The 23,870-nt window shown below is 38.3% G+C and overlaps 1 protein-coding gene across 1 annotated transcript in view; it reads left to right on the forward strand.

Moving 5' to 3' along the window:
* The window catches only part of LOC114614925 (cadherin-related family member 3-like), a 158,601-nt gene that overhangs the window by 13,581 nt on the left and 121,150 nt on the right, over positions 1–23,870 (forward strand). Inside the window, 2 exon segments of the mRNA XM_028760532.1 lie at positions 1,661–1,832; positions 3,769–3,857. Coding sequence (XP_028616365.1) covers positions 1,661–1,832; positions 3,769–3,857 — 261 coding nt within the window.

Raw genomic sequence — 23,870 nt, forward strand, 5'->3', positions numbered from 1 at the left:
GACTCTGTGTCTGCTCCAGCCCAGAGGACCAGGCAGGGGCAGAAGGGGTAGCTAGTTCTAATAAAGCTAATTCTCCTACTGGGAGAAGTTCACACAGGTATATTGCTCATTATAAGAGATCTGGGTTCCCTAAGATCAGAATGACTCAAATATACTGCAAAGCTATTCCATGCCTGGCATCACCTGCTCCTTCTGCAATGGCCCCTGGGACCTAAAAGAGGACTCAACTCATTGCAATAACATCTTCAGGACAACACAACTGAACTGCCCTAGGTTGGTTTGGCTTCAGGCTGTGGTTATCTCTTGTGTCCCTCAAATCTCAAGCCTCTAAAAGCAGTGACTAGGAGAAGCATATTCCAACAAGACAAAAGGAAAGCCAGAGAACAAGTTTGAGCCCAAGTGTACATTTTAAGACTTACATTTACTCATAGAGTATTGGCTGAAGCAAGTCACATGTCCAAGCCATAGGAACTGCAAAGTTACACAACAAGCATCAGGAACATGGAAACAACTGCAGATCATGGCAGAAAAGAAACATGATCTGCTAATGCTTTAACAAGGTCACTCTAGCTACTTTGGGCACATATTCTAGAGGGATAAGGGAGGTACGTAATAGGACCTGGGATATTCATACCAAGCCATGGGATTGCCAGCTCTTCAAATTTGCTTCTATTGTGAATTTGGAATACAACACTGTCTTGTACTTCTTCTCTGTTCAGTTTCTACTATAAGCCCAGCTAGCAAAATTCTGCCGAGACTCTATAGTCTTGCTGCTGCTTTTATGAACATGTGGTAAACTGATGAGCCTGCTTTTCCTCTGTGCCTCCTCTGCCTATGAGTACCATAAACCTAGATAATTGTTTGCTTTTCTGGGTTTCTGTTCTGTTTCTTGTAAAGTGAAACAGTATTACCTTTCTTGGACTGACAAAATGATTCTGTGAGATAAAGCATGTCAGGTTCCATGTTGCTGCATAGGCCATAATAAATAGTTGATACCTAGTATTTGTTCTATAATGAACATATTTATAGTTCAATACTCACCTAGGTTATAAATATCAAAGACACAATAGATGAGACCACATTATTAAAGTGATATCCACACTAGATGTGGAAGTACATACCTTTAATCCCGGTACTAAGAGCCAAGGATGTAGAATCATGAGTTCGAGCAAGTCTGGAGTGCATGTCTCAAAACAAAACCAAATTGTCAGGTGTGGTGGCTCACAGTTGTAATCCTAGAACTTGAGAGATTGGGACAGAAAGGTTGCTATGAATTTAAATCTGTCTTGCTTTACAAACTGAATAATAGGGTCTAAGTATGAGACCATGTCTTATACTGGCTAATCAACTAACAAACTAAAACAAAAAAGTCCAAACCCAAAACAAATAAAAAATAATCAAACAAGTAAAAATTATCATAGACTAGTTCTAAATAGCATTAAAAGCAGTTTGATTATGAGATAACATCATAGCCTAAAAGCATAGCTGCAAGTGAAGCCACACTTTTACTACTGTACAGTAAAAAGCACATGCTCTGTTTTATTTAGGGATTTTCATATACATATACATCATATACATATATCTTTATCATTTCTTCTTTGCTATGTGTATGAAGCCAACCTTTTGACCTTCTATCATTGTGTTCTTTTTAATATTTTAGTTACTTATGACTGGAGTACCCAAGCTGGACTTTGAGGTGGTAGCACTCTATTCCTTGACAATATATGCCAAAGACAACCACGGGGCAATAGCATCCCAGACCATTTTTGTCCAGATTGAAGATGTGAATGAGCCTCCTGTTTTCATTGAGTCGCTTGCCCAGAAAAATCAAGGTACCAAGGGTCTGTTTTGGGGGAAAGGAAGCCCTGAGGTCACAGATGTAGGTCCTATGCCCTATGTCTTACATGCTTTCATGGTGCTCTGGCTGTAAGACTAATGGTGAATGATAATTAACAACACTTGGGCTGGGCTAGTGTAATGGCTCAGCAGCTGAATGAATTTGTAATGCAAGCCCGATAACTAGAGTGTGACTGCTGGAACACACAACACAAACAAGGAACTGACTCCTGAAAATCATCCCTTGAATGCCATACACGTTATGACATATGCATGGCCCCCTACACACACACACACACACACACACTAGCTGATATGTATTGGGCCCTGACTATGTCTAGGTATCATCCTAAAAGCTTTAAGTGGATTGTTTAATGTTCACAGTACTGGAGGGAAGTTTTTTTATTCCCTTAGTCCTACTTCACAGAAAATAGACTGAAGTAATTTTCTCAGTATTGAAAACAATCCATGTATCTGTTTCATCACAGTGTACTAAAATCCAGCTTTTAAATGTGTCTAGTTGTTAAACTAGAAGTTTCCTGAGACCTGTGGTGAGGTCTCTTTTGTTCTTCTTTCTCCCACCACTATTACTGTGATAAAACACTATAACCAACAAAACAAGTTGAGGAGGAAAGAATTTATTTGGCTTATACTTCTGTATTGTAGTCTATCATTTAAGGAAGCCTGGAGAAGATCTCAAGCAGGGCAAGAACTTGGAGGCAGAAGCTGGTGCAGAGGCCATGGAGGGGTGCTACTTACTGGCTTTTTCCAAATGGCTTGCACAGCCTGCTTTCTTATAGAACTTAGGAAGCCAGCCCAGAGATGGAACCACTTACAATGGTATGGATCCTCCACCATCAGTCACTATCTAAGAAAATTCCCTATATTAGTACTTATGGAAACATTTTCTAAATTGAGGTTCCCTCCTTAATATAAAACTATCCAGCAAAATGCATATAGTGTTTAGAAGTGCCAAATAATGTGTGCATATCATCAGTGCTCCATAGATGTTAGTGCCTCTTCTTTTTCTTCCCCAAACATATGATGAAGCCTTGCATAGACTCAAGGTCAAATCATGCTCTTTGACTTCTCAAACAGTAAGCCAGCTGTCAGAATGCTTGTGGGTTGTATGATACACAAGGGTTGTATGATGAAATGTAGGTCTGTGTCCACTAGGCCTTGAAGACCTCTTTGGTATCCAGAAGTATCACTTTCTTCACAAAATGGGCCAGCAATAGGTCTGATGATTATTCTGGATTCAAAGATCTCACATTTCTCAGCCTTATTAGTTCCCCCCAAAGGCTTGTAAGTCTGAAGCTTGCAGTTACTATGACTGTCTTAAAACATGTAGCAGCTGAGCATGTGGCTCAGTGATAAAGTATGTTCTTATCATATGTGAGGCTATGGTTATAGCTCATAGCATACTCCCAACATATATGGAAATAGGGAAAACTTGAGAAAACATTGAAACAATGTTCCTGTGGTGGCTCTATAATCTTGGACTTTTTAGTTATTTTTAAATCTCAGGTAGAACTAGAATGATAAAAATCATCAATGATGTTAAATGCTTAGCTATCAATAAGTATTAAAATTGTTTGCTATTGCTGTTAGTTAAGATGATAAATCTCCTTCCTGTATGCATGATTAATGATAGATGATACAATGTTGTCTATCATCATTATTGTCACTAGCTTCACTGAAATCATTGTATAAAGCATCTGTACTGAGGAAGTAGAGCTTTTTAAGACATTTATTATAATGTATTAATTATATATGACAATGGGTTTCATTGTAAGATGTCATATTTGTACATGATATATTTTGATCATATCCACCCCCTCTTATGCTTTAGTCACACATAACTGAATGAGGTGTTTTGCGTTGGTATTGATGAAACCCATAGACTCACATCTATTGTACTTTTTTGGGCAGTTACTGAGATTTACATCACAGAGGACACTGCCTATGGCACCATCATTTACAGAGCAGCAGCCAAGGACCCAGAGGGTGCTGTGTTGGAGGTAATTTGTCTTTTGAAACTAAGAATATCAGTGTTTGGTAGTTTATATGTGACTACATTTAAATATAAAGGCATAAAACAAACAAGTTATTTATACTCTTCTGCTGAGTCCAAAATGTACTTTTGTCTTAATTATCAGGATATTTCAAGTGAAAATGACTGAATTTAAAATTAAATTGAATTTCTAGGTAATTGTTTCCATTCTAGTGCATCCAGTTCTGTGTAGGCAGACTTAGCCTACCGCTAAGGTACTTTAAAAGAAAAGATGTTGAGATATTTCATTTCATTGTTAGGGATCTTGGCTGCCCACACAGTAGAGAAACAAATCCAGCAATCTGAGATTAATGCATAACTCAAAATGTTAGGTCTTGTCCTAAGGCCTCATAATGTCCTAGAGGGGAAAGAAACTTGAAATCAAAAGGCTTCAACCTATGGTCTGACATCACCGATGGAGGATACTTACTCATCTGCTTTACTATTTCAACTGTCAAAATTGTGGAAATGCCACATGACTGCTTTATCTTATCTTGTATGGTTCCCTTAATCAAACACCACAAAGAATGTGAAAGTAGTTTTTAAACTGTGAAATATTTTGTAAGTGGCAGGATTTATAATACTGTTTTAATTTTTGAAGCCATATGAAAAGATTATGGTACTAAACCAGGATTTCTTTTTGACTAATGGGTCTATAGGCAAGAATAAGATGTTTTAAAAATTTAATATTGTATTTCTTTTCCAAACTGGCTAAAAAATGAGAGGCTTATTCATGATGCTACTATATTTTTGATATTTGTTAGTGACCAGATTCTTCTTCAAGGCAGTTAAGTCTTACAAAATTGTATTTATGCAGTAGATGGCCACTCACATCTGGGACAGTGTCCATAGGGCTTTTAAATTACAATGGAACACTATGGTTGTTTTTGAGATCCTCCACGTACATTTGTCTTTTCCTCCTCTCAAGCACAATGCCACCTCCAGGATGGAACTGGAAAGGTCACAGTTTCCTTTGCAACATGTAATTAAGCAACCTAATCATGCATATTGCCCCAAATGAACACATTCCAGATTATAGTATTAAATCCAGTACCTAGCAACTGTGCCACACAGAAATCATATAGCACACAGCAATTGCTTCCTTGGGATTCTTCATGATAGCTCACCCACAATGTTGACATTTTAGTATGGAAAAAATGTGACAGTCTAATAGGTTTTAGTTGTGACTCTAACATGCAATCTAAATGTCTTACTAGCCAATTAACACAAGTAACTCATTTCAAATGATGGACTCTGTGTAGCTTGCTTACACAGATTAAACACTTTTGGTCCTGGCCCTATACTTTTCTCAGAAGAGAATTGATTTTGGAGACCCATTTGGAATGCCTATGTAGTGTTTTTGTGAATTTTACCAAACATGGAATGGCATTTCAGTAGTGACATAGGCTGTGGAAACTTCTATCTGGACACACTCCTACACACATCCTCTGACACACTAGATTCGACCAGATGTGTTATTTGAATACTATGACTGGATAGCCCCCTTCATTTGTTTGAATCTTTATATTGACTCAGAGATAAACTGGCTCTAATGTGGAGAAGAGTTTGCCACTCTTCTGAGACCTTACCAATAATGATGATAACTATCATGATAGGCATGTATTTCATCAAATTTCCATGGTATCATTAAAGGAGGCACTGTGATTTTCTATGCTATAAACGAATGAATCAATAGCAAAAGCACCATGTCTTTAATTTATAGTCAAGACATTTGCTTAAACAAAAAGTTGTAAAACAAATTCAAATCCATGCCCATCTGTCTGTAAATCTTGTTTCCTAGACCATTAAAAGTTCCCAAAGTGTATTTCATACTGTATTAATTCTATCACACAAACCATAAGAGAAATGAAAGATCACATGACCTCAGGATCTTAGGGATGTTAGCCACATATTTTTTTTTTTTAAAAAATCACAATGTACAGTGTATAAAATGTTCACAGGAGTTGTTTAATTGAGGTCTGTTTGTTTACTAAGCCTTGTTTTAATCATTTGTCCATGGTACTTATAAATGTTTCATGTGTTATCATGCTATGTAATGTTTAGTTAGCACTTCACATAGTAGACAGTTTATATTTTGTCTTACTTTAAAAACAGATATAATGTGACCTGTCACTGACATTGTTATAATGATGAAAGATGAAAATTTACGTGAGAATATTGTATGTGGACCAAATATTAGTGCAGTGAGGCTGCATTTTATCCACATTCAGGCATACCTGAACTCAGGCCTTGGCTTCCTACTGCATCTCCATCCTTGCCTAGGCTATATATGTGGTGCAGTAGATATTCTCCAGCACAGAAAACACTGGACTACTCAACTTTATAATAAGGAAATCTGAACAACATAACAACAACAACAACAACAACAACAACAAAATATCAACATTTTTCTTGGGCTCATCTTGCCAAACTGCTATTCTAAGACCTGGAGGGACTAGGAAATCCAGACTATCACAGCTTAGCTCAGCCTACCTAGCCTAAAAGGCCAGAGTCTTCTAGTTCAACTAATAAATTTTTAGAGGCTGAGTGAATTACAGACTGAAAGACTGTAAACAGTTTTGGCAGCAATATATTTTTATAGATGTTAAATCAAGGACTATACCAGATTGTCACAGTGAATACCAAGAAAGAACAGTATGTGTCCAGCAGAGAAAAGAGCATTATCTTATAAACAAAAATCAAAAAATCTCAAGCCCTTGTCCATGCAAAGCTTATCTTTCCAGATGAGAGAAGGGAGATTTTGATGGAGTTTTCCCATTTGAAATACATATACATATTTACATATGTTTATGTATATACATGCATGTATGCACACATACTTCTAGACATAATCAAGCTTCAAAAAGCAAGGCACAAAGAAGTGATGGTGTTGAAGAGATCCCTCACCATACCTATAGAAGAATGAAGATAAAGATTACAGCCGAAGACCAAGGAAAAGTTTAATGAAAACTGTCCTACATTGTCACATTTTCAGAGTTTCAATAACCACAAATACTTGACATTATCAAAGATTTGAACATTGCATGAAGGAGTTCACAAGTTTTTCATAACTGTACTCATGCTCTAGTGTGGAGCTTCAAATGTTGCAAAGAATACACCCTAGGTAAAACACATTTTATCCAAGAAAATGCCGCATTTTCCACAACAGAATAACTTTCCGCACTAAAAAATTTTAGATGTTTCTTATGACTTGAAATGAAATCAAAGATATTTCCATATGCATTATATTTTAAGAATCTCATCGGTATGAATTCTGTTTCATTGTAACAGATATGACAAAAGTTAAGGATTTACACTTTAAATACATTTGAAAGTTTTCCCTTCTTTAAGTATTCTCCAACTTTTTTTTTTTTTTTTTTTTTTTTTGGTTTTTTAAGACAGAGTTTCTCTGTACAGCCCTGGCTGTAGCTGAGTCTGGAAATGAGAAGAATGTAATGTTGTATAACACTTTCATGGATAGAGAAATAATGCATTCCAAAGAGAAAATAATTGAGGTGTGTACAATAGCCCTCAAAATATATAATAAGACTGGCAACATCCTGTTAATTTATTCAAATGAACAAAGCTACACCAGTTGTACTTAAAAGAGTTTCTTACAAAGTGAGCGACAGAGACAACAAGTTCTCTATCCTGTATTATAACTATAGGTGTGACTTACATGTCAAGTATCCAGTATCCATAATTCTTTTCAAATGCTGGTTTTATTTTTCAGGATATAAACTAACTATAAGTCCTTTGTGCTCAACAACTCCATCCCATTTTTCCTGTAAATAAAGCTGAATGATTCTACAAAAAAAAAAAAAAAAGATTACAGCCGAGTTCTTATTCAAAATATGCAAATAGTGCTGCTGCTGCTGCTGCTGCTGCTGCTGCTGCTGCTGCTGCTGCTGGAGTCTGTGTGGATACTCATCATCTGTGCTGCTGCTGGCAGCCATGTTGAAATCTATGATCCTTGAGGCCACTGGAGGCCATGTTGATGTTTGTGGTCCATGATGCTGATGGGAACCATGTTGATGTCCATGATCTGTGCACCCAAAACCATGTGGAAGTTTGTGATCCATACGGCTTCTACCTGCTATCGGCAAGAAGTTTCCTTTATAGTAGTATTGATGACTCACAACTGAAAATGAAAGATATCAGAGGCTTCTGTGACAACCCTCTCCCCTGCCCCCAAGCAGTCCAGACTGGAAGCTATTGAAGAGACTCCTTAAAAACTGATAAAGATGCTGAAGTGTGGCTCTTCACAGTTGATAGCTTGGAAGAGAGCACTGGAGTTCTTTAAGAGGCTGGCTGCTGGGAGTTTGACTATGTTCCAGTAGATATATGGGCAACATTTGTGGGACTTTGTGGGTTTCTTTGGGGGGAAGAGGAGAGCAAAAGTGTGAAAGGGTAGATCAGGGAGGAATGAGAAATGAGTGTGATTGGTGTGCATAAAATTTCCAAATAATTAATAAAAATGTTATGTTGAGGGAAAAATTAGAACAGAATCATGCAAGTAAAGAAAGTCCAAAATGAAGTATTTTAAAAGTCTTAAGAAAAGAACAGAACAAACAAGAAATTTATATCTAGTGAAATTATAACAAGTCATCAAGTTGAATACCTTAAAATATACATATATAAAATGCACTTACTATAAAACATATATCTATTTTAATTTGTAAAAACTAGAAATGATTTCTTAAAACCAAAAAAAAGCAGACATTCACTAATCACACATCTACCTTTTGTAAAGTGCTAAAACATTTTCACATGCAGAAGCTCTTCAGGAGGAGAGAAACAACAGATGTCAGAAACATGGGTCTATGTAAAGAAGGCCATGAGAGAAGAAAGAAGAGAAAAAATAAGTATTTCCCATTTTTCATCGACAAAAATGATAAGTGTAATAGTTGCATGGTATCAGGACTTGGAGCATATGGAAAGTGAAATGAAAGATGATAGATATCCTATGCTGTAGGGGGGAAGAATTATGAATGCTCAGTTGTGTTGCCTGTACCACCTATAAAATGATACAGCATTATTTATAGCTATATGTAGAGTATTTGAAATGTACCCTGGAAACGGAGAGGAAACAACTGAAAAATGTTGCAACTGATATATTATGGGAGAAAATAAAGTAATGGAAAATACTCAGTGAGAGCAATAAAGAAGGAAGAAGAGCAAATATAACTCATGGAAAATAATTACGACAATTTTAGATTAATTCAAGTTACAGAAAAATGCTAAGAGACTGTCAGGGGAAATTAAGAAGAATAAGGGCTCAACTTTATGGTGTCTACACGAGACCTATTTTAAATATTAAAAAGTCACTGGTTAAAGGCAAAAGGCCAGAGAAAAGACACACCTTCCTAAAACCAACTCAGGTGAGGATGGCAATGTTTAACCAAAGTTGGCATGCAACTAAGCCATGTTCATTAGAACAAGTCAAGGAAGTCTTGATTTCATCATAGGTTAATTAAAAATTCCCATAGAGATTCCACCTCTCTTCATGTGTCACAGTCACAAAGCTGGGGGCAACAGATGATGGTTATTGGCTATCACTTGAGACTGACACTATGGCTGTCTGTGGAGATGGAGATTATCCAGCTGCCTCACTGGTTTTCCTCAGCTGTACCCTGAGACTCTTTATCACACACCTTCCTCACCGTACAAACCTCCCACCTCAGCCCAGGAGACTTTATCTTTCCCAGCAAAGTGGTACTAGTGGTACTGGTGTTTGGGATCAGCACATACATTTCTTGGTTATTAAATCAAAAGTTAATTTGAAAGTCTGAGCACACTGTCTCAATTCCATTCCACCTAAAAAGAATTTTAGAACTATAAAAATGTTCTGGAATAAGGAAGGTGAGAGAGAATACTCTATTAAACGTTTATTGGGTCTTTGGTCTTCTTAAGGGTGAAATAAATTTATGACCCAAAGGGTAACTGTCTGAGTAATCTGTTCTGCCTTGTGTGTTTATAGAAACAGTCAATGAGCTTTGGGTGAAAATAGGTCTGGGCTCTCAGATGGTAAGGGCAGAGAGTGAGTGGAGGGCAGAAAGAACGACCTTGGTGCGACTTTTTTCGTGTGTGTGTGTGTGTGTGTGTGTAGTTTGCTAAGCTTGAGTTCTAATAACTTATTGGAGAGACTCAAAAGTCCCAAATAAGTAACACTTTCTGGAAGTTTCATTATAGGCATCGAAATCACACCATTATGTGGTTGCTAAAAGTCTCCTTCTATAGCTTTATTACTTTTGCCTCTTTGCTAAATATGATGATTCAATGTAGCCTGCAGATTATATGTGGAAATAAACAATATTTTCTGTTCAGTCAAGTGTATCGACTGAAAGCTGACAATGATCAGATTTTTATGGGAAAGTGATATTTGGAAATTCTAAGGGGCATAATTAGAGATGGAATCATCAAAAGACTCAACAATTACACTGTAGCCAAGCACTTAATTATGGGTCTGAAGATTTTAATTACACACTTCTATTTTATAACACAGCTGTAAAACAAACATTAAAGGGGAGAAAAAGATGAGTCTGTTGCATTAGAAACTAGGATATGTAAAATTTCACTTTACAATTCTGCTTCGAACGGATTGTTCTAAAGTATAATTGTTTTGGAAAAAGAGAGGGCCATATCCTTTGAATAGCATCTATATTTTCAGTATTTCTATTTCACTAATAAGGGAAAACACACACCAAATAGGTAAAATGTTGTCAGCTGCTGGAACTATGAGGCAATGTCATTTCCATTCATTCATTTCAGTCAAAATTAGTGAACAGGAATTTCTTTCTTACAAGGACCTTAGATTTTAAAAGACTATGTTAGGATTCTTATAGTTTGCAATTCATAGAAAATTTGAAACAAATGATCTCTGTGGCTGCAGCTCCTGGAATGTCCACATGTACAGACTGGGTTTCAGGCATAAGAAATTCAAATTTACGTATTAACAGATTGATGTTTACTCTAGAACATATGAACCCTGCCCCATCTTCTTTAGAAATAGTTTATGAATGGCACATACTTTAATCTCAGCACTTTGGAGACAGAGGCAGGCAAATCTCTGAGTTCTAGGCCAGCCTGATTTACAGAGCACATTCTAGGACAGCTAGAGCTATACAGAGAAACCCTGCCTTAAAAACGAACAAAGGAAGGAAGGAAGGAAGGAAGGAATGAAGGAAGGAAGGAAGGAAGGAAGAAAGGAAGGAAGGAAGAGAGGAAAAGAGGAAAGGAGGAAAGAAAAATAGTTGATGGTGAAAATCAAGGCCAAAGAGCAGTAATGGGGATTGACCTATAGAAACTTCCTCCCCAAGATCTCAGTACATCACCATGGCTGTAACTGACTCATGAGCTCATCATTTCCTAATTGATATGGAAAGATAGAATACAATATAGGAATCTGTTGAAGGTTAGGTCACATACTTTACCTTAAGATTTGTGCGAATTCAACTGGAAAGCCACCAGGACTGAAAACAAGGAAAGCTGATTTAGCAAAGAGCTCATGTGTGAAGTAGTAAAATGAAGGCACCTTATGTGAACCTCACTATAGAGAAGTTTTCTTCACAACTTTCAGCATTGGCAGACAGTCTAAGCTCAAGTTTATCCTGAGTACTCTGTTGGTTCAGCACCTTGTTCCACGAGCCTCTTCCTGGGGCCAGAGTAGTTCTAGAATCATCATCTATATTTACTGACCTGTGAGTCTGCATGCCTCTGCGCAGAATACCTCTGGGTATACCAGCTCCTATGTTACAGTTATAATCACCAATGCACCAAGCTGTACCACACCCTGAGACAAACTAGCATAGTACTTTATTAGGTTTGGGTTCTGTGCTGCTTGCAACTTTGTACTGCTGTGGTGGACTTGTGGTTCAAGATAGCTGCAACCAACTGCAGGTGTCGCTAGCTGGAATGGAAGTCTGACATACTAAGATTGTATGTCTCCCATTGGCTTTGGATCTGTTTTAGATGCTCCATTAGTAGGTCAGAAGGTAGGCAATCAGAATCTTCACAGTGTTAGACTTCACCAGTCCAACAGTACATCCCAGTGTCAAATTCTGTGCTTAATTCTCAGCCTAACTTCTAAGAAAAGGGGTCTTGAATCATGTTGTGCTGCTTAAGGTTTGGGTAGTGTTTGGTTGCAGTCCTTTGTAGTCGAGGACAACGTTAAGCTCTGTTGTACCTGAGTCTCACAGCTTCAGTGTCCCACAGTCTTAGAGACATGGTGAGGTCCATGATACCTGTAGCACTAACTAAATGCAAGGCCATATGTGTCTGCCCCACCGAGGCATAAGTTTTTTTTTTTTTTTTTTTTGTTTTAGGGCAGTTTTGCTGTCTGCTCTGTGAGCCACTAAGGCTCAATGATGGATAGTAGACATAGTCCTTTGATCATCGCTGGAATGGGCTTGGTGCTGGGTTTCATGTGTAAGCCCTGAGCTTCTCTCTTCTGAAAACCCTTTGCGCCAACTAACTTATTTGGAATAGAGGAGGGGTAAGGTGAACAAGCCTTGAACTACCTGTTTTCAGTAGTCTTTTCCTTTAGCTATAGTGCAAGCAAGTACCAAGGACCCTGCATTAGTGTCTTTGCTTCTCATAGAGTCTGTTGTGTCGGTACAGAGTTTATTAGAGGAGCTTAATGGCCATCTTGTTCCCTTGATGCTTTCTTATTGATCAACCCATCAGCATCCAATGAATCTTGATTTACTTTGCTCTGTATAGACAAACATATTTATAACTTTAAAGTTTCAAACCCTCCATTATTTCCATGCTGACAAATACCAAAGCTGTCTTTGAGATTTAGGCATGGTACCTCAAGTCTGTGATTTCATAGTTTTACTGAAGCATCTGGATTTCAAAACGAGTATGGGCCACATTAGCAAGTCCTTGCCTCAAAAAAGAAAAAGAATGAAGCATAGAAAATCTCAGATGAAAACAACGCTAAATTGTCATTTGTTCTTCAGAAATTATTATATGAAGTGGAAACATAAGGGTTCTTTGGAAAGTTGGTTGGATGGTGTTTTAATGGGGCAAACACGTGAAGGAATGTTTAGCTGAAGTGGACACAGGTGAAAAGACTAAGGTAGACTCATGAAGGAATGTTTCACTGAAGCAGACACAGGAGACAGGATGTTCTGCTAAAGCAAGCATACAAAAGGACACATGATGAAGGATTCTTTGGTGAGACATGTATTGGTCCACTTTGCTTTGTGTAATTGAGCTACATTTGTTGGGACCCCATAGAGAGAAACCAAAAAAAGTTCTGGTGATGTGCTGCAGTTTCTTGCTTCCTTGGACTCAGGTTGATTGGCAGAGTGATAGCAGTTGAGACAGACTCACATGGTGAGGCATGCGCTGTTTGGAGGGTATAAAAAGGGCTTGACGGGCAGTGATCAAGACTGAGCTTGGCTTGCTTATAGAGCTAGCTGTGCAACACTTGTGAGTCTTGCAACTTCATTGATATTTGCTTCCCTGAGAGAGGCACAGCCAAGAACTTCTGGTGTTTCTGTTTGTCCCTCCAGCTGACTTGAGTTGAGTCTGAGGCCTGGCTGTCTCTGCTAGTAGTCATCTGTCTCTGTAGTGCCATCGCTGCTGATTTCTTGTTTGCCATATCAATTCTACTGAACAAAGTGTTTGTGAGTGGATTGATTGAGTTGCTGCTGGCTGCTAATCTGTGAACTGAACTGCCGATTTCCAGACAACACAGATAGGAGTTGCTCCAAAGAACCTTTCTAAACAGGTCCACCTCTTTCCCCCCAATACCCCCACTCCTGTAATTTTTTTCCTACTACCTCTGGTGGGTGGTGGGCTAAAACGGAGGTTAAAGCGTTTAAGAACCATCATTAAAAAGAAGGTTTGAAAAACTTAAAGATACAATTATAGAATAGAAATGATTCAAAACTTTTACCTTTCAGTCTGGAGCACTGCATCATAAAGAAATCACTTTTTTTGTGCCTTTTCATAGCCTTAACTAATATTGTCAATTAAAAAAATGTCTTTCATGAAGTTACAAGCCCAGTTAAAGCAAAGATTAAGTTCATCTTATTGATAACAGTATCTTGGTATCTATGATGTACTTAAATAACATATCAGAAAAGGCTTTAAAAGGAGTTATTTTCCAAGAGCTTCAAATGTTTTAAAACCAACCATAACATTCAAAACTTTTGAAAAGTTATTTGATACAAAACACAGTCAAGAAAGACACTTCTGAATTCTCTTCAAGTTTTTATTGTACAGATAGCTATGAAAATAATCGTCCTGAATGCATTGGTCTAGGTGTCAAGACTACATGATTGAGTACAATATTTAAAAGACTTTAAATCCATGAGGTTCACAGACTAGGGACAAAAACTAACAACAACCAAACAGCAAATCTGTTTCATCAATAGTTAGTGCTACCTGGAGGTGACCAAGGGCAAAGAGCAGAGACAATCATAAATATAAATTGCTAAAGGTGCATGTGTGAACTAGACATATATCTTGGGTAGAACATTTCAGACAAAGATGGGAAAAGCCCCAAAGAAGCAGCAGCTTAGCATAGCTCGGATCCTAGAAACACGTCGTTATGTCACTATGATGGTAAAGTAGGGCAGGAGGGAGGGTGCTGCTGATGAGGTACAGTTAGGAATCAGTTTACAGGAGCCCTCTCAAATACAAGAAAGGACTTCACATTTTCTTCTGATTGGTGTAAGACAGTTTGTTTGGGGGAATGCATACTATGATTTACACAAAAACAGCCAGAAAGCTTCTATGTGAATGGAAAAAAACTATACAAGACAAAAATACAAATGGAGGAACCATTTGAAGTGACAGCAGTAAAAGTCATGAGGAGAGAGGGAAACTTAGTCTAGGATATTGACAGTTGGAGTGGTAGGAAATGTCTTGATTTTATAGATTTTTCCCAATATTCTGTTATGAAAAATTTGAGCATACAGAAAAATAGAAAAAGTTGAAAAATTGAAAGAATTATTGTTAACATCCTCCGCATGCAAGTACAACCTACCCAATCCTAGCTTTTCTGTTGGTATGCAGGCTGTCCATCTGTTTATCTTTTTAAGAAAATTCTTTTGCTGTTCTAGACAGATCCGGTCTCAGGAACAATAAACGTGTTCAGCACTAAGCTCCTTTACTTGCTGTGTGTGTGTGTGTGTGCGTGCATTCACATGTGCATAGACACATACATGCTACAGTGTATGTGTTGGAGGCAAGAGAAAAACTTCTGAAAAATTTCTTTCTTCATGTGGGTTTCAGATATCAGACTTAGGATGACACATTTGGTGACAAACATTTTTATCCATTGAGCCACATGAGCAGCCTTTTTATTCAGAGAAGTAGCTCCTTCACCCTTTCAATAGCACAGCCTAAATTTAAGGTGGGACTTCTGATATCAATTAACCTGGTTTGGAGACTCCCTTACATGCATTGTTTCCACAGTAATTCTAAATTCTAAATTGATAGTCAAGGGTAGCCATCTCACTAAGTAATTTTGCTGGGCAGAGTAGTGGTAGTGAAAGTGAGATTGGGTTCACCCTAAGAGGAGGAGAGGGGACAACCAGCAGAAATACCTTTCAAATACTTTCCTTAAGACGTAGAACACAGAAATGTGACAGTAGCTGGGAGAAAATGTGAAGCCGACAGAGAAACTTTCATTTTGGAAAAATGCATATTGTATGCTGAAGGAGATAATCCATGTGTCTTAGTTAAGGTTTCCATTGCTGTGAAAAGACATCATGACCAAAACAACTCTTATAAAGGAACAACATTTAATTGGGGCTGGCTTACAGGTTCAGAGGTTTACCCATTATCATCAAGCCAAGAAGCATGGTCCTGGAGAGGCTGAGAGTTCTACAACTTGTTCAGAAAGTAAACAGAAGACTGGCTTCCAGGCAGCTAGGAGGATCTCAAAGCCCACGCCCACAGTGACACACTTTCTCCAACAAGCCACACCCACTCCAAAAAGACCACACCTCCTACTAGTCCCACTCCCTGGGCCAAGCCTGTTCAAACCACCACACCAGGAAAGGGTAGAGAATAATAATACAAGTGAGGATAGTGATAATTGCTAGTGTGAGGGCTGGGGCAATGGACAAAGGCTTCCAGGCAGGGAGGGGGAGCAGTATAAACACATAACCAAAGTGGACAGGAACAAAATTTCCCTCAATGCTAGTGGTATTTTTGTTTTTTGGCAATTAATATTTAGTTATTGGGTACTAACAAGTGCAAGGTTGTTTTCTAAAAGGAAAACTTACACAGCGAATGAAGAAGATAAAAGCTTCTTGTCACGCAGAGGTAATCCAGTAGCAGAAAGAGCCACTCTTCTTCAGTATATCACATGCTGCCAAGTGCTGCAGAGGGAAGGAGATAAGCAAGCACACAGGGAATTATCTTAGAGCTTTAAAAATGATAATAATTTTCAATAGTTGAGGTTTTCTCTTGACTTGGGAACTTTTTCAATTTTCCTCAATAAATTAGGCAAAAGGTCAGAGACAGAGTGGAGAGAGAGATGTAATGCTAGGAAATGGTGGAAGGTCTCTAGATGAAAGACTGAATTCCCAAGGGGCACCCTGGGGGGTGGCGATCTGGTGAACTGAACAATTGTCCTGGTGATGAGGGCTGAACTGTAGTTGATGCATGCGTGATGAAACACAATTTGATGTACTGTGTGGACAGAGGTACAAAGTATATACTGATCCTTGTGTTTTGAATGGTATCTTGGAAAATTTAGAATTAGCTGGCTATTGCCACTGAGGAATCAGGGAAGCCACATTGTTGGGAACAGGAAGTGTCTTGGGAACTCCTTCAGAACTGCTGTTGTGAGGATTAAGAGAGATGTTCCGGGAAGAAACAAGTCTCCCAAGGGTTACTGTGTAAGAATCTATAATTTAGGGTTACTCATAGGAAAATGGAGATTTTTGCAATGATTTACATGTACAAAACTATTAGCCAATACAACAAAAGAAAACCAACGAAATATTTTGATATTTACTTGGATGGTGCCTATCTGCTCACACTTAGTAAAAAGAAGCCCAGTGCCAATCAACATAGTGTTTTAGCTACTATTCTGTTGTTGGGATAAAATACCATGGTCAAAAGCAACTTATGGAAGAGGGAATTGACTGTGGCTTATGGTTCTAGAGATTTGTAGCCCTCCATGTGGGAAAGGCATGGCAGAATGGCAAGAGCAGGAAGGTGGCTGATCAGAATTTATTTTTACCCAGGAAATAGGTCAAGGGGCTAAGACTCAAAAGCCCCCAGTGGTGCTCCACCTCCTAAAGGTTCTACAACCCCTTCAAGCTGTGTCAACAGCTGAGGATCAAGTGTTCAAATACATGAATCTATGGGGGACGTTTATCATTCAAATCATTCCATACATAGTAAAAGAATGACTTGCTTTATGCCTTGTTGATTTGTGGTGCTGTAGTGTATCAATATTCTTGCAATATTGATTGGCTGTGCTTGTGTTCATTTCCAAGACACAGGCACAGGCCTTGTTCTTTATTCCTGGTAGACTTTTAGGGAATGCTTACAAAATCACTGAAAAAAAATTAATTTTTTAAGTTGTACTCAGTACCTAATGACAATTTAGAACTTTGTTTTCTTGTGATATGAAGATATTCAGAGGTGGAGTGGAGGCGGAATGGAGACAGTCACATAATAAAGTATTCTCAGAAAGTTCTGATATGTGATGAAATATTTAGTGTAAGACTATTATAGCCAAATGAATTTGAGAATGGAGACAATTATCTGAATTATTCAAGCTAAAACACAATTTTGCTTGAAATAACTATCTGATTGGGGGAAACTGATTTTAGGAAAAGCTTTAATTATCTAGAAAAAAATCTTTAATTCACCACATGAAAGGCAGATGATTGGAGAAAGCCGTAATCATGTTCTTAATACATTTTTGGATCAGTGTTTACTTCACAATTGCACGTCTTATAACATCTTCCACAAGATGGCAGTTTGTAACGTACTATAGCCAGAGTTGCACCATTGCTTAATGTCATTTTGCAAAAAACAATAAACGCCAAACAATTGCACAATAAATTATTACATTTGTCTTATCAATTGCAAATGTATAAATTCTGATGATTTTTTTTATGAATTAATGCTTTTATCGTATAATATCGTATAACAGTTGCCCGAGTGTGACTATTTGCAGGCTATCTGAAGGGAAGGAAAATGAAGATTTGACAACGATTTACTTGCAAAAGGTGTAATAATAATTTAAGTCTATTCATACAAGGCAAATGAAAATCTACTAGTGATTGGCCTGTTTAAAGTCAGCACTGTACGGGAGGTCAAGAAGATCAGACAAGCAAAGACACCCAGGTTTGAAAGAAAATTTGATAAGACTAAAAATTAAAATACAATGATTACCTACCTTTGGGAGGATCTGTTTTTTTTTTTTTTAATGTATTCCTGAAGACAATTTCTGGGAAAATTAGGGAATAGTATGATAATTCAATAGTATGATAATTGCAGCAATAGGATCAAGTGGACGATGTTAACAAGTATAGATGCCGGATCTCTTTCTTAGACCAACTGAATATCTGGCAGTAGGCACAGGCACTGGATAGATCTCCCCACACATTCTAATGGCACCTTGCACATCTCTGGTCTCCCTAGGAGTTCTAAAGTCATCTTGCACATCATCACTCCTTGGTTATTTTATGATGTCTTTTCATTTGCTGGCAGAAGGCATCATCAGTAGTTGACTATGACAACTCCTTCCAATTGGGCTATCCTTTCTCTTTATACAATGCTTCAGGTGTCCTTGCCTTAGTTTTTGTTCTTGTTTGTTTGTTTGTTTGTTTTTGATTTTTGTATTCGTGTTGCTATGACAAAATATTCTGACAAAAGAAATTTAAAGGAGAAAGGGGTTATTGTAGCTTATAAATTTACCAGTTTGCCATCCATCATAGCAGGGAAGTCAAGAGAACAGTAAATGCATGCATGCTGCTGCTTTTCAGGTTTCCTTTCCCAGTTAAGTAACCCAGGATCTCCTACAGAGGAAATGGTATCATCCACAGTTGATAGATCTTTCCACCCCATTAATACAATCAAGGGATCTTCCAGATGAGTTCTAGATTCTGACAAGCTGACAATTCACACTAGTTATTACAGTTACAGTTTCAAGTTAAGACAAAGCCTTTTCCCCCTCCTAGTTACTAGAGAACATGAGATAGAAATAAATGTTAATTACATATAAAGTAATTTGTTTCAAAATATAATGACTAACCCTACTTCCTAGTAGGATTTATGCTTCTGTAATAAAGGACGTGTCAGGGGTCCTAGTGGACTGGGAATGTGCTCTTCCCAACCTCTGGATATCTTCTGCCACTTTTCTGTGTTTCAACCCCACTCTCTGATCATGATAGGATTAGTTTCCATTAGTCAGAAGGAAGATGTTTTGAAGTATTTTTTGTGATTACAAGAGCAGAAAACACCCAGAAATTCACAACTCCCTGTGCTAACTCTTCACCATGGAAAAGTTTCACCTTTTGTTCTTGGATGAGGACAGTCCCAAACACTGGGAAGTGTCCAGGCTGAATAGTGTCTGAAGGACTCTGACATGGCACTTGAGCTTGAGTTCCCCTCCTTTCTCTTTTGTGTCACAGTTTTCAGTTTTCAGACAGGTGCTAAATCACTCACACATACTTTTCCATCTCATGATTTGTTTCTAGGGAACCCCTAAGACACATGCCAGGTCAAGATACCAAGATAGAGATGATTTATAACATAACAAATGCTGAACAAACTTGATAGCTGCACTAGAAGAATGCAAATAGATCAATACTGATCACCCTGCATAAAACTTAACTCCAAATGGATCAGAGACCTTAACATAAGGCCAGATAGATGGGATGTCATAGAAGACAGAGTTGGGGATAGTTTTGAACTCATTGACATGAAAGAAGACTTTCTGAACATAACGCCTTTAGCACAGACACTAAAAACAAAAATTAACAAAGGGGATTCTTATGAAACTAAGAAACTTCTATATGGCATAGAACTCTATCATTCGGATAAAGTAGCAGCCTACAGAACAGGAAACAGAGGGCTAATATCCAAAATAAAGAACTAAGAAAAATGGATTTCAAGAAAACAACTCAATTAAAAGATTTAAACAGAGAACTCCCCAAAGAGGAAACTCAAATGGCTGAGAAGCACCTAAAGAAATGTTCAACATCCTTAGCCATCAGGGAAATGAAAATCAAAACTACTTTTGAGCTTTCACCTTACTTACACAGAGTAGCTAAACTCAAAAACAAAAGCTCATACTGGTGAGGATATGGAGTAGAGAGAATACACATTAATTGCTGGTGGGAGAGTAAATTTGTACAACCACTATGGAAATCAGTACTGTTTCATCAGAAAGACGGGAAATGGTCTACTTCAATATGCAGATATATTTCTGTTGGACATATACTCAAAGGACACTTAATGAGGCACTTGTTCGACCATGTTCATTGCTGCTTATAATAGCCAGGAAGTGGAAACAACCTAGTTGTCCATCAGTGGATGAATGGATAAAGAATATGTGGCAAATTTATACTATGGAATATTACTTGGCTGTTAAATGAAATCAGAAAAAAATTAGGCAAATGGATAGAACTAGAAAAAAATCCTGAGTGAGATATATTAGATCTAGAAAGACAAGTATGGTATATATTGCTCATTTGTGCTATTAAATCACTGATACACAAGCTCCAATCTGTAGATTTGTAGGGATTAGTTAGAGAGTAAGGGAATCAGGGGAAGGAAGGATTTCCCTAGGAAAGGGAACTAGAGTAAATAGCTATGGATGGATGGATGGAGTGTTGACTGGAATGACAGGCTCAGCCAGGGAAGAGGGGGAGAAAAGAGGAGAGCCAGGAATGGGGGACCGCCAAAACTAAAGGCCATTTGAGACATCAGATGGAATCCTAAGACAGTAGAAACCTCCTATAATATGTACATGAACATTGGTGACCTAAATAAAATTGCCGAATATCAGGAGACAAAATGCTTCAAATCTTGTCACTAAATTAAGCTCTAGAAATAGGTTACATATAATCAAATTATTAAGCAAAGGGGTCCCACAGTAACCCCGAAACAATCCAGGCTATTGTCAACGTTCTTGCTGCTTCTTTACAAGCTGGCTGGAAGGCTTTATTGCTGACACAACATAACTCACTGGATGTGAAGAAGTCTCGCTGGAGCCTACATAGAATCTTCATTCTCTACACACTCGTGATTGTGTTACAGGCACTTAGCATCCTACCAAATGAGAAAGGTAAACACTAACCCAGCTACAAACCTTTCAAGCTACAAGAGTGACTTCCCTGCAAGATACACTGGAGCAATGGTGGCACAAAGCTTGTGGGGGTAACCTACCAATATCTGATTTGAGTTAAGGTGAATCCCATGAGATGGAGCCTGTACCCAATGTTGCTTAGATAGCCTATAATAGAGAACAGGTCAGGGACCTAGGAGAAAATCAAATACCACTATTCTACTAAATGAATATACCATTAAAATGACTCCTAAAGACATTCTGCTACGTTCACAGATTGCTTTTCTCAGTCATTATTATCAGAGAAGCTTCCTCCTTGAGCAGATACAAACAAGTACAGAGACCCATAGCCAGATAACATGCAAAGAATGAGAAACTTTGGAACAATCAGCTCTAAAAGGAATATCTCCATCAAATTCCCCCACTCTGAGCTCAGGAAATACCGCAGAAAGGAGGCTGAATGAGTCTAAGAGCCAGAGGAGGTGGAGGACACCGAGGAATCAAGGCCTTCTAGAAAGAACAGGGCTAGTGCATGAGTGAATCAACATACATTATAACAACATTTCCAGGTCCTGCATGGGTCTCTGCCAGATGGTGTCCTAGAGATGAAAGGAGAAGTAGGCACATGCCCTCATCCCTAACCCAGAAGTTATCTCCAATTGATAGCCTCTTGCAAATGAAAAATCATGTCTTTTCCCCTAAAGAGTCTCACTGGAGTAAGAAACTACTCTTAAGGTTAGACCACATGCCCAGGAGTAGATGGCCAATGGACAAAAACTCCTTTTCTTTTATTAAGCCGCAGGTTCCACTTAGTGTTGAGAGCATGCTCATCGATATAGGACCATCTCTTGGAGTGTGGGCAGCTTATCAGTGACTCTATTCCTGCAAAAAGCAGTCTAGCTCTCTCCTTCTTCCAGCAGTCATCAGTTGCCACAACCTCCTCAGATAGGGGAGGGACACCATGAGCTCATCCCCTAAACATGCCAGGATTTTGTCTGGCTTGGTGTTGTACAAGGCTTATGTATTCAGTCTCAATATCTGTGAGTTCGTATGTGCAAAGATGCTGTCATGTCTGGAATTTGGGAGGAGGAGTGATGTAGATGTGCTATTTAGAGGCAAGCAATTGAACACCCATTCTCTGAATGTTTGCCAATTGTGTATCTCAGTATTAATCATGTAATGAAATAAAAGCTTCTCTGATGAGGGTTGACAGCTGAACTAATCTACTGGCATAAAGATAAGTACATAGGAGAAAGTTTAATATACTATGTCCATGTAGCAGAATAATAGAAATAAATTGCCTCCTAAGGTCTATGACACACCCAGCTTCTGGATTTTGGCTTAGCTAACAGTACCAGACATAAATTCCATCTAGTGATGCTAGCCTTAAATCCAATCAGAAAGTGGTTGATTTCTTCCATAACATTTATGTCATGCTATGATTGCATCAATGAGTGTATTTTGCCAGTCCAGTTATTATTGTAGTTCATAGCACTCACAATTGGGTGCGATTATTAGTTACCTTTTTCCCCGAAGAGCCTGAATAGTACCTTTCACCACTATCAACGGTAGCCCATAGGGATGAGGGTTCCAGGTAGGTACCATCTTTATTTCTCCTTGTCCTGTGGCTAAAGTGTGTGGTGTCTTTAGTAGTAAAGTCTTTCCATCAAGTTCTTCGTGGTAATAAAGAACAGTGGCAACAATCTATAATGTTTGCAGGTTCTGCAGGATCTCTCACTAATATTTTGAAAACACTTGGCACTGAGATTTTTCTTTATTTTTTTGGGGATTTTTATTTGATAGTCCATGGTGTCTGGAAAAAGAATTGTCCCCCTCCTCCATTGTAAGTAACAACCTCCCCCCACCACATAACACACACACACACACGTGTGTGTGTATGTATGTGTTATGTGTGTGTGTGTATCTATGAGTGACCTTCTTGGGAAGCATTGAAAACAGTTTTAAACTTTGGATCGGATACTTCTATTTCTTAGACTACCTAGAGAACAAATAGTCACAAGCCAATCTCTCCAACCTACGGTAGACTGTCTATGTGGCTTACAGAAATCTTTAATGTTAGTTGTCTTTTTCCATAACCACTCCTTTACCTTCCCCTTTCACTCCCACCACAGTTAACTCTTTCTTTGTTTCCTGATTTGCCTCTTCCCGTTATTACTACCCGTGTCTGATCTACTCAGTTATTATTATTTGACTGATAGTCAGGGTGTATGAAAAGACCCATCCTGTGACCCTGTGATCTGGAAGCATTGAAGCCTTTAACTCTTTCTGAACTTTGCATCTGACATTTCTAAGCCACCTCAAGAACAAACAGTCATGAGCCTCACAAGAAGAGAATTAAGTGGATTATGAGTAGGTCTGTTTATGGAGACTGAAGTGTCACTCCCCTGTGCTGTATACCATCAGGTCCTATAATCTATGCTCATGCCTTGGAATTTGAGAATGGGGAGGCCGCAAATTTATGGCAATTACTGACAAGGATAAGGAAAAGCCTAAGGACAATGAATATAATCTGCCTAGCCCCAGAGAATTAATTTTTCATCCCTTAGGATGATTTCCTGTTCCAGATATTCTTCATTTAGGTGGCTACATAGTGATTGCTCTTGCTGCTTAGCAACCACCATTTCCAGCCTTCCCTGAACATGGGAGGAGTTGCTCATATCAGCACCATCAAGATATTTTTTG

Source organism: Grammomys surdaster, unplaced genomic scaffold (genome assembly GCF_004785775.1).
Source record: "Grammomys surdaster isolate TR1022 unplaced genomic scaffold, NIH_TR_1.0 126546, whole genome shotgun sequence".
In the NCBI taxonomy this organism is placed as follows: domain Eukaryota; kingdom Metazoa; phylum Chordata; class Mammalia; order Rodentia; family Muridae; genus Grammomys; species Grammomys surdaster.